Raw genomic sequence first — 12,516 nt, forward strand, 5'->3', positions numbered from 1 at the left:
CCAACTAATTTAACAGTGATGATTTTGGACTGTGGAAGGAAGTTAGAGAACCTAGAAACAAGAAATGTGAGACTTTTTTTTAAGAGATCTGTTTTGATCAGGTTACAGACATTTACACCTCTATTTTTTCTTCTCTATGATGACATCAGTGCTGTGCACACTTATTTTGGCACTATAGAAAATGTCCTATGCTGTCTACAAGTCTGTGACCTGAAGCTGTCGATGTGCACTTGTCTCTTTAGTCTCTCCAGAGTGGTTCCCAATATGTTGGGCTAATTAATACAGAGCAAACTGAGCATTATTTTGATGTAAAAGTAATAAAAAGTCTAATAGCAAGTTTTCTAAGGCATTAGACATTTTAGAGTTAGCCTAGCCTAACCATTGCCTCTCTCTGCAATTCCGCTCTATTCTCTCTACAAAGAGTTCTTTTAATGTTGTAATGTTTTTGACATCAAAATCACGTGCTAGTTGTGTTGAATGTCTAATTCAAGAAAATATATATGCAAAATTTCAGTTCCAAGACAAATAAATATAGAGCCGCTGCTCCTTCACATCGAGAGGAGCAAGTTGAGGTGGCTCGGACATCTGGTCAGGATGCCTCCTGGACACCTCCCTGGTACGTCCCACCGGGAGGAGGCCCCGGGGAAGACCCAGGACACGCTGGAGGGACTATGTCTCTCGGCTGGCCTGGGAACGCCTTGGGGTTCCCCTGGTGGAGCTGGAACAAGTGGCTGGGGAGAGGGAAGTCTGGGCCTCCCTTCTGTAGCTGCTACCCCCGCGACCCGACCCCGGATAAGCGGAAGATGGATGGATGGATGAATTACATGTATAAAAATTTATAAGCTATGTTTAATCAAAGGGGTTTTTACAAGATAAATGTAATGCAGTAGAAGCAAGAGAAAAAAATGGCTCTGAATTGTAAAGGTTGATGACCTCTGTCCTATACAAATAAGGTGCTTCAATTCTTTAGTTAATTGAAGATTAAATGTAGTTCTATTTTAATAAGTATACGACAACAGTGTTTGATACAAAAGCACATGTATTTTCTTTTTTCTTAGTACATTTTGCAATGCATGCCATAAACAAACATATTTATATTAACATGATGTCCACAAGGACAAGTGCAAACCTTTCTGAAATTCAAAAAGGAAAACAGGAATGAATCTAAGTTACTGTAGAAAAAGGAATATTGTTTTGATGCTAAATGTTGACAACTGGTAGAAAATTGTTTTTCTTTTTCAGATTAATTCTCACAGCTCACAATATACATTTTAGTACTTTCTTAGTTTTGAGAAATGCTTTCTGATTTCTCTGCTCCCAAAAAATCTGAAGACAGGAATCACATATTTATACAAATACAGATTGTGTTGTTAAGTTTTTTTAATATATATATATAACAAATTAAATAATCCGTCAGATGCTCTCAGACTTCTACGGTTTCCTCTTTCTTGGACAAAAAGCATGAATCTAGAAGGAACCTTCCATGGGGGTACAAAACATCTTGTGCAACCTGCGCAAAAGTCCAAAATATAAGGTTGAACTGAATTTAACAAGAGTGGCTGAAAACAACAACAACAACAAAAAAAACATGGCACATTATATTCAGGTCACATGGCAAAAACATAGGAATGAAAAACAGTTTATTTGTACAGTACACTGTGCAACAGTGGATTATGCTTCATGAGCCTTTAATTCAACAAACAAAATAAAAAAGTGCTCAAGATTGTCTTAAAAAATAAGAATGCTACTATATCAGCCTTAATCTCAAGCATTTATGTGGCTTGAATATTAAGGGGATGAGGCAAGATGAGTCAAACATAAATAAACATAAAAAAACAACATTTAATGTCTGGCTTCAGCATAGGTGCTGCCCTCTGTTGCATTTCCTTTTTTTTTTCTTTAAATAGAACCAGGTTTTCAGTTCTTTACCGTCTTCAGAGGATTACAGAGAAAGTATTTACAAGTCAACAGAGGGATAAATTATTCTGATGCGCAAAGAACTAAAGAACTGCAACCCAGTCCAACTGGCTGGATAGGTAAAAAGTAACCAGTGCAGGGGACAGTGTGCAGCCAAGTTCAGTTCTGTCACTCTTAAGGCAGCAGTGCAGTCATGCAACAATGTCCTCGTGTGTCATCTCCCACATTTTTTCTGCTTCATCTGTCCTCAAATGCTTTTCCTGCAGCGCAGTTTTTCCAAATCCGTTCAAAAGCACAGTCACACAAAAACAGGCAGAGGTACGAAGCCACATACAGCTCAGCTTACAGACATCACAGCAGTAAAGGCAGCCAGGCGTAAAGCAGCCGCAGAGCATGGCCCCTGAAGCTGCAGGCTCACTGGCTCCTCAGCCTCTGCTCCGTTCAGTTTGGATCCATCTCGTCTCTCACTGCAAGTGAAACTTGGGTCAGCATATCAGCTCCTGCTTTATTTCGGACCGCGTGCGGAAAGGAGGCTCGCTGAAGGAGAAGGCATGGCGGCCAGTCTTCAGCTCGCCCTGAACTGGGCATATGAGGAAGGATTCAAAGGCCAGCTCCGGGGAAGGAGCCGGGCTCTCAGGCTCCGATTCCGACTGGCTCATCTCGGGCTCGTCGAGCGAGGAGGCAGACATCGCGTGGAGGTGAGAGTGGGAGGGGGAGAGGGGGTTCAGCCAGGGGTGATTGAGACATTCTTCTGCCGTGGCTCTCTTCCTGTGCACACAAACACAATAACACTGTGGATGAGTGGAAATTCCCAAACAGTTTGTATAATCATTTGATGGCCTGGGTCTTTCGAATTCAATCAATTCTCTCAGACGTCGGGTATGTTCCTTTTCTATCACTGTTTTCGCCAAAACCACATAAACAGTACTTTCAGCTCTAAAAAATGTTGTTCCCTTTGTCTTATTAAGATCCAAAATCATAAGAAAAACTTGCATCTCCCCTCCCTATTGCAACCGCTAATCTTTTGCAATTAAATGACACTGACTCAAGATTGTGGCTTTGGCCGTGAGACAGACAAATTATAGCTGCAAATGAAGGCCTCTTTGCTGGAGCAGTCTAATTAGGGTAGAAGTGAGGTTAATCAAAACTTTTTCTTTTTTTTCCAACAGACTTGAACATTTTTCTGTAAATGAAGCAAGTTTGCAGTTGCAATTTGCAGAAGGAAGAAATTAATTTGTGCCACAGTAACATGAATCACATGACCACACGCATGTAGTACTGCTGGTTGTGAACATGACTCACTTCCTTGGTGTGAAAATCCATTTAAGGTGATGCAGATAGAAGGAGATCATTGATTTCTTGATCTTTAAGTCAATTGCACAACCAAGGAATATTTTCAATTCTTATTTTGCCTTAGAGCAAATCTGCCACTCTCAATTCAAGGAAGCCAGACCAACAGTACGTCTAAAGGAAAGGAATAAAACACATTCATACATATGAAAAAATTAATTGTTTCCAAATAAAATCCTCACCTGGGGTTTTTCACCAATAAGGACTTGATAAAGTCAACTGCCAGGGAGGAGATCCCTTCAAACGTGTCCTGTGAATAATCTACATTGACTTGGGAAATGTTGAGGAATGTCTCCTGCTTGTCATCACCCAGAAATGGAGACTCGCCCGTCAGCATGACGTAGATCAGGACCCCAATACTCCTGGAAAAGAAAGAGGAAGGCGGATGTTATGGGGCAAAGGTGTCTTCTTAGATGGTTTCACACAATTCACAATGACTAATCTGCCTGACTTCCTTTGAGCCATGATCCTAACCATGTTGATAACAAACACAGAGGAATTTGCAAAATGATGTCTAAACTAAACACTACTGCTAATACCAACTTATTTTCCTCTATTTTGAAACATCAAAACAGCAAACTGCTAAAAGTGCAAATAAAACTATTTTGTGACATTTTTTTACAAAGTTTTATGTACAAGGCAGCCATATTGGATTTTACAATTATTCTAATGATTTTTCCAACTTTAAGCTTGGACATTTAGCCTTCTAAGAAAAGAAAAATCATAATTAAATTGTATTTTTCAACCCGTCATCTAATAGCCAGTCATTTTGTATCCAAATCCAGTTGTTGTATGGCAGGGGTTTAAAAACGTTCAGCCTTCGAAGGCTAATAGCCTATGGCATTAAAAACAAACCCTAATCGAATGACTGTATTACTTCTTTGACTTGCAAGTCAGACAATGTTCTAATTATTTTATTCATGTTGAATCAGTGATTTATGTAATCTATTATATTAAAATAAATAGCAAAGTAGCAGCCTTACCACATGTCCGTAGCAATGCTGATGGGTTCATAGTTCAGGATTTCTGGTGCTAGAAATGAGAAGCACAAACCTAATTAGTCATGAATTATGAGCCCTCAAATGTGAAAAGATTCATGCGAATCTGAGAATGTAAAAGCTGAAACCAGAACTCACCCACATATTCTGGGGTACCCAGAATCTCCCTGACTTCTGCGATCTTGTCCATCCTTCTGGACAGGCCAAAGTCCACAATACGAATATCCCCCAGGGGTTTGGCACTGGTCAACAAGATGTTCTGGGGCTGGAGAGAAAACACACAAAGATTAGGCAAAGTTCTGTTACATAATGACTATATATACACACTTGAAGTGGCCTGAGCTTTCACAGCCGGCGTCATCAGCTGTCAGTGTGAATGATTTCAAGTTATTCTGGCTAGACACTCGTGACAAGATTAGGGTGTAGTTCATTAGCTTACAGGTTGCTGTTCTGATCTTAGATCATTCACTGAGCCTACTGGGCTCCTCTTGGCTACACCACTAGGCTTGTTAAGAGGTTGGAAAAATCAAAGCGTGCATACAACTGAGTCTACTTCTGGGGGTGGGTAAGTGGTAATGTTCAATGAATGTGTGGTTTTGTAAGGAACCAAAAAAAGGTTGAATGCATTGAACTAAACATAATAGCTATGTTAAGACCACTGAACTCATTCCTCAAAGGAACACAGTCACTACACACCGAATGAGCTCTGGTTGCATAACAGAAAAACCCTCTTTCTCATTGTGCGCCTCAAGGGCATAATTTGTCCTCCCGTGTCCTAGGAATTGTGTCCTTACTTTCAGATCCAGATGGACAACATTGTTTCGATGCAGGAAGGCGACTCCATTCAGGATCTGCTTGGCTAGTCGTATCACATCTTTCTCTGTGAAGGCTTCGTCGTTATCGGCCACGCACTGGTCAAAGATCTCCCCACCTGCAGCACTGCAGCGACAGCACAAGATGGAAACATCAGAATAAATTAATCACATTAGTTACCAGCAACATAAAGAAACATACATTTCTGCAAAAGATGTATTCATTACTGTACTTTGGTTTTAAAGATCAAAGTTCGTCCACATCTACACATACAGGAGGACTGAACATAAATCAATAACATTTCTGCCTGTGATTGTACCTTCCTACTCTTAGAAAAAATGATTGAGATAAGAATGTTACATGAGCTAAGAGGCTGTGATAAGATCTATTACAGCCTGATATATAGCTATTGAGTTTAGTAAAATAGGAGGAAGGAGCAGAGGCCAACAATGCAAAACTAATCAAAGCCTAGAACATTGGTGAATACAAAAGGAAATTATATTAAACATGTATGACGTCATAAAGAGAGGATAGGGTAACCTCAGCCTGCAAAATTGCTGAATTGTTTGCTAAATAAATAATTTTGGACTCAAAGTTTTCAAGGCAGAAATGGTCAGATTCCTGACGGTTCTTGGTGTTCTTGTGCAACACAGTTAAGTAGTGGAGTCATAGTAGATTTATGTTAGATGCCCAAGATCAGTCAAATCAGAGCCTCAAGCTGAAAGGTCTCCCCTCCCCAAAAAAAAGAAACTACAACCATGTGCTGGGGATTTAGAAGGCACACATACTTTTCATCCTCAGAGGGAAAGCTTTGGGAGCAAGCCCTGGGCACGATGTTACATAACCATAATTTTCTTGTCTCTTTCTAGGCCTCCACGTTTTTTAAAAAATTGCAAAATAACATATCATGACCATTCATAAACTGTTTATTGATTCCAACTGTATCAACAAGCATCCTACCTCCATAAATAATGAAGGTTCTCAAAGTAGCTAAACTGTTTACTCTGACATTTGTTTCATTTCTACACCAACTGGATGCAATTCCAGTCTTTATGCTTCAATTTCACTGAATATTTTTGACTTCAGTGGCAAGAAGCACACCTTTTTCCTTCCCGACTCACAGTTTCCAAAACTAAGCTTAAATCTGTCATCATTCATTTCTCCTGCAAGCACTTCCAAAGTCTGTTCAAACAGCTAAGCACCAGAAAGGACAAAGTGCTTTGCTGCCTTCATTAAACTGTCAGCAGAGAACCATCTAGGAATTTGCTATCTCGATATAGTCTGTTTTGTTTAAATTCAATAGAGACAACGTGTTTTAACCAAGAACGCTTTGTTTTCCTTCTTTCCAAGAAAGGTATTAAACGCATTCGATGTTGTTTTGGGAGTAAAATGACTAACTCAGTGGGAAAATGTGTAAAAGGACATAGACCTGGCCTGAAGTCAATTTCAATAATGAGGTAAAGATACAGAGGAAAATAAGTCATTATCTTTGTTAAGACAAAACAAACTCTGCCATAATCTGCAGCAGAAGCCATTTCATTACAGCCAATGTTGGCGGACCACTGAGCTTGGGCACTCATTTACGTCAGCACCCTGCCAACCAGTGTCACCAAGGATAACCTTACAGTTGGATGACTTTCCTGGACAATCCTTTGTGTTGGTAATGGTTCAGTTGAAGTCCAGTGAGGTCGGTGTTATGTCATACTGACATTTAAGAAAGAAAAAAAAAACAGGAGACCATTTAAAGGAAATATGAAAGGTTTTACTTTTTAAGAAATAAGAGACTGAAGCAATGTATATTTAACATCCTTAAGCTACTATAATTAGTTTAAGTGTGCGTGATTTGGAAAAAAAAAAACAACCTCATAATAAAGTTTTAGGCATGTGCACAACAAGTAAAGGAAATGAAAAGCTATGTCACTATGACTGGGAGATCTAGTGGCTAAAAGTACCTTTGAGAACTCATTTGTCATCAAAGTGAGTCTGTAAAATGTGTCATCATCTTGCTGCATGTTTCTTTGAAACTGACACATCGAAGCTTGCATTTTCAGGTTATCAGAAATCAGCCTTTGCCATTTCTTTGTCATTGGCACGGATGTGGTTGTGGCTGTGACGTGTGCATGCGTTCATGCATGACATCTTAAACAAGCATGGGGCTGTGCAACTTCTGGAAGTCTCGCTTCACGCTAACATTTAGAGCCACAGGAAATGGAAAATGATTTACAATTCTTGAAAATGAGGTTAGAGACTTCAGAGATGCAGCTTCGAACTGGTTTATGGGTTTCACCTTTAGTGTTACAGCAAGTTTGACGCCTCGTGTGCAAGGGAGGCGATGGTGTCTGACATTTAAAAGCCCTGCTGCTGAGTATTATGATAATGTTCGTGTGCAGTAAGAGCAACTGAGGACCCATGCTAACTGACCTACTATTATGTTTTCTCTGCAGTCATGGAGAGTTAAACTGTGGTGTTACTTCCCCTTTCACACTTGATTCAAGTAGTAAAATGCTACCACAGAGCAGCGTTTGTTCTGCAGGAGCATTTCAAGTCTGGGATGGGAATGACCAGTGAGGTCTTCAGTTTGGTCACTGAGCAGTACTGTAAAAAGGTACGTTAGCATTCTCTAATGAGTCAAATGAGGTAATTTGTCCACTAAGCAGCCTTTCCAAATTCTAATTGCACAATGTCACCGTAGCAGCCAAGGGGCATTTACATCTTACATCATTCAGTCATAACAGTCAACAACCAGACAACCAATAGGATTCCTCTGTTTTAGTGACAATGTCTGGCTAGTTCCCATGTGTAGTCGAGGGCAGAACATTACCTTAAGCACTGATCAGCAAATTTTAAATGAGTAGTTTACTCACAGAACTCTACATGCACTTTTGCAACATTAGCGTTTAAGTGACAGTTCCTGTCATCTGCTCAAGCAAGAACCTGATATGGTAAAGCAGGAAGAGCGAATAACCACAGAGAATTTCCATATAAGGCAGACTGTATGCAACAATAACTCAAGACTGCACATTAGACACGTGTCTCTATTCACAAGAAAACCCAGAAGCTATGCCCATGCAAAGCACAGGATGTTGCATGACAAAATGTACTCTGATGTAAAAATCAACTAAAAAAAGAAAATCTTTCACATCAACTAAAAACTGGGTGAGCAACCAGACAAAGGATGCTTTTGTTGGCCGACAATTAAGAGATTTTCTGATCTTAAGTGATGAAAAGCAGCATCATTAGATTGCAGTTTTTCCGAAATGATGAATTATTGAGGAAATTACTATAGCATCCTTCTCATCACCAGTAGAACAAGGAGGGCCGACTTTGTTTGCAAACAGAAACACTTAAGTAGTGTTTCTGCATTTTTCAGACAGTTTAAAAGTGCTGACTTACCATTCCAGAACGAGGATAATTTCGGAGTTGGTTTCATAGACCTCGTGCAGTCCCACCACATATGGGTTGGCCTTGGCCAGCTCCAGCACTGCTATCTCGTTGAAGATGTCCATGCGGCAGTCTGCTCCCTTTCGTCTCTTTCGCAGAAACTTGGCAGCATACTGCTTTCCCGTTGCCTTCTCAGTGCATTTCTTTACCACAGCAAATTTTCCCCTGGGAACCAAAAAGGGGAGATATGAAGGGAGTGATTAGCAAAGAGACAGACAAATGACAATGAGCGACTGTTTCTGATGAAGCAGGTTATGAATTTATGCCTGACAAAAGGAACTGTTATGGACTGACACAAAGATAAGGCTGTTCAGAAGCATCATTTGAACGCACAGACTGTCACTGAATGCTGTTGTGCTCTGCTAAGAGGGTGGAATCAGATGTTCAGTTGAACTTTCTTATTCTCCTCCCTTGCCTTTAGTCTTCAGAAGGCTCTGACAAGAGGCAGATAAGCCTAAAACATTTGGCAAGTGCTGCTGAAAGTGGGCAAGGACCTGATAAGTGTATAAGTACAACGAAGATGCAACAATCAAGTTGCTGGAAATCCAAATAATAAAAATAGGAAACGCCCAACTGAATGATAGTAAAATAAATTCTGAGATAACTTTTTCAGCACATGAAGTCACAGAAGGTACTAAGGGTCACCCACGGCTGCGGCAGGATGTCCGATGTGTGCAAAATTGCCACCAAGTGTCAAACTGACACAATTACCAGCCGTCCCCTCCCACGCTGATAATAAGGCCTTGTCCACTTCCCTTTCTTCCCAGCTGACAGCAGCAGAGACAAATGGATTAGTGTTGATGTCTCCACCCAGACCCTTAGCGAGACACTGATTCTCCTTTGACAAGTGATACAAAAGCTGACCAGTCAGCTAAAAACAGCAGCCTCCAGACCAGGGCCACCCACCAGACCCTGGTCAGACAGTGGTTAATTTGCTCTAGGTCTGTTGGAGTGTTAAAAGCATCCAAAAAAGTGGACACTAGCACACTACACTGTAAACATCTATGTCCAAGGAAGAACTCTGAGTCTCAGGGAAAACAGAGTTGAATGTGAAAAGTTGAAGAGCAGGACTGAATATAAATGAAAACACCCGTCAGCATGGTTTCAGACAAATTCCCACACAGTTTTAACCCAAGACCACTATGCGCCTGACCAAAAAAAGCAACTCTTCTGGCTGAGCTCTGTTTTGGCTCTAATCCGGGCTGCTGGGAGGCACAGACTCTTCATCTCTTGTGCAGTTAACCAGACACACAGAATGGTGATGTGTCACCGTTCGGCGTGAAAAAGACGAAAGCCGTCACAGCCTTTTTACACTTAATTAGCCAAGTTCAGATCTGTGGGCTGGGAACTACATATGGAGTGAAAAGAAGTGACAAGTGGGAACATAAAAGAGCAACAGGAGGCCTTTTCAAAGGTTGACAGCAGGTCAGAGGTCACCAAACAAGGCCATCTTCCAGCTGGCTATGTTCACACTCATGTTTCAGAAGCACAGAACATTTAGGGGATTTTTCAAGCAGAAGCTTTGCTTCACTCAATGCATTTAAATTTTCTGCAAACGTATGAGGAATTTTTAAACCATGACATTTAAAGTTGCCATTATGTAGAGAAAACTATTAACTTTTAGATTTATCCTCCAACAGAATCTGTTAAAAACAATTATTATCAACCATCAGCTTTACAGTGACACAAAACTAATTCCCCTTCTTCCACTTGAGAGATTAAGGTAATTTTCACTGAGAAATCAGCTTCCTGTTGCATTTGTGCTTTGTCTCCCTCAGCAGGTCACTGACTCATGTCAGATGTGAAATGACAGCTCTTGCATTTTGTAGATGCTCGTTTCCTATGCAGAAGAGCAGTTTCTGTTCCTGGATTTGACTCAATCTCATAAATTAAAGCATGATGAGAAAGCTTGAATGAAAAGTCACTGAGCCTCATGGTTTCTTTAACTGGACATGGTTAAGGGAAGGCAAGTGTGGAAATATTGAAACAGACACCGCCTGTCTCTAATGTGGTGAACAAATTAATGTACAGACTTTACACTTGATTTCCTGCTGTGCGTCTGCATACATTCCTTCACCTAATGCGATTATGGGGCCTGATCTCAGGATGTTGTTGGGTTGAAATCATGAGAAGCGGAAGAAGTTTTAGAGGTTTCTCTAATCTGTACCTCATGGGCAACCTGAGGCCAGCAGTGGCTGGTGTCACAGTTATCAGAGTCTGAAAGCAAAACTGACCCAGTCCTAGCAATCAGAGTACCAACAGTCTGAAGGGAGGGTACACAACATGAAGTTGCAATACTAATGCTGAAAATTGTGATATTGATTATGACTAACCAGATTCCCTCTTAAATCTCTATATTAGCACAGTAACTCTGCCAATACACATGGGACTAGGCTCTTGATAAGAGATATGTTTTTTTTTTTCAAATTGAATGAGAGGAATCTGAAATTTTATATCCGCCTATGTAAGCAGTCCTTTCCTAATGTTATATTGCGCACAATGATATTGAAATATATATATATATATATATATATATATATATATATATATATATATATATATTCTTCAGATCTACATAAAACAAAATCTAATTGAAGCATACAAACATGAATCTTGCATTCAGCTTGAAAGATAGGCATAAGGATGAAAGACAAAAAAAGGTTATTTAATGAAGGCTTGATAGAAACAGGAAGTGTAAACTGTCAAGAACATATTTTAAGTCTGCACTACAATCAATAATTTGTGCTTTGCAGATTATCATATTGCATAAAACTGCTATTTACCGTGACAACAATTATTTAGCATAAATCAGATGCGCAGCTCAGATTTCAAACTTTTACAACCACAATATTCAGCCACAAACGTGGGCATACTACAACAGCTGAAGAGTGAAACACTCAAAGTGATGCAGTGAATGCATAAGTAGGAAACATTACGCTAGTGTCCTTCTAATGTTGACAGCAGCGCTGACATAAGAAATCTGGAGGAGGATTTCAGTTTGTTAAACCCTTTAAGTTCATTCTTCTTCATAAGGCATGTAAAATATTCGATAATAACAATAATCTGTTCGGAAATGTTAAGCCGAGATCCACTAAAGCGCATTAGCAGTGCGCGCGCCCCCGGTGCCAAGCGCTGCTACCTCACGAGACAGAATGCGGCACAATAAATGTCCAATTAACTCGCTTTCCAAGCACGTGCAGAGAGTAAATATAAAATGTTTACATGATTTTTGATTATTGATGGGTTGTTGCAAACTCTGACCCCTGAGGATACGCTGCCAGAGAGTCAGCTGACGGATTTTCACCGCCGATGTGTTCAAAATACGCAACAAAAACAACTCACCTGCCCAGTTCTTTGCCCACCAGCTCGTAAATGACAGAGAACGGCTCTTTTCTTATCTTCGTGTGGATTTCGGTCACAATCCCGTTCTTGTTCATTGCTGCTGAGTTTGGCACTGAAGTCGCTCCTTGGAAATAAACACTCTCCTTTCCACAACAAACGTGAAAAGAAAAACACGATTTTCGGTTCAGCTCAACTAATAACTCGCATACTAAAAAAACACGAGTGGGCTTGAGTCACAGAAATAAGTGTGAAAACACCGGGAGGCTATCCAGGTTGACTGTGTCCCAACCGAGTAGATGCTGCTGACATGAGTGTTTGACTGTGTCTGTAAACTAAGTCTGGCTGCTACTATAACACGGGGAAAGAAACGTCTCGTTAGGAACCAGCCCCTGTTTCTGACGCGTCGCATTGCAAAGCCAATGACTAGTTAAACTGGGCGGACCCTGGAGTCAGCTGGCGAATGGAGGCAAGGTGTTTATTGATGCAGGTAAACTGACATAAGGCTCTTATTTTTACTGTTTGGTTTATTACAATTGCTATATAAACTAAAACTAAACTGAAGATAATATCAGTTTAAATTTGTCAATAGTTTAGCTAGATTAAAGTGTTCCTTTTTTACAGCTTTTCAAAAGTGACTCACGTTTGCCTACATTCA

The 12,516-nt window shown here is 40.3% G+C and overlaps 1 protein-coding gene across 1 annotated transcript; it reads right to left on the reverse strand.

Annotated features, from left to right (window-relative positions):
- Positions 1-1,021: 1,021 nt before the first annotated feature.
- On the reverse strand, positions 1,022-12,263 carry stk17al (serine/threonine kinase 17a like). The gene is made up of 7 exons (XM_044099756.1): positions 11,862-12,263; positions 8,472-8,684; positions 5,060-5,204; positions 4,404-4,530; positions 4,251-4,299; positions 3,450-3,629; positions 1,022-2,685 (listed from the first exon to the last, which is right to left on the reverse strand). Exons 1-7 carry the CDS (start codon positions 11,954-11,956, stop codon positions 2,403-2,405), a joined length of 1,092 nt encoding a protein of 363 aa, XP_043955691.1. The 5' UTR covers positions 11,957-12,263; the 3' UTR covers positions 1,022-2,402.
- Between the last annotated feature and the right edge of the window lie 253 nt (positions 12,264-12,516).

This window comes from Gambusia affinis, linkage group LG19 (genome assembly GCF_019740435.1).
Source record: "Gambusia affinis linkage group LG19, SWU_Gaff_1.0, whole genome shotgun sequence".
In the NCBI taxonomy this organism is placed as follows: domain Eukaryota; kingdom Metazoa; phylum Chordata; class Actinopteri; order Cyprinodontiformes; family Poeciliidae; genus Gambusia; species Gambusia affinis.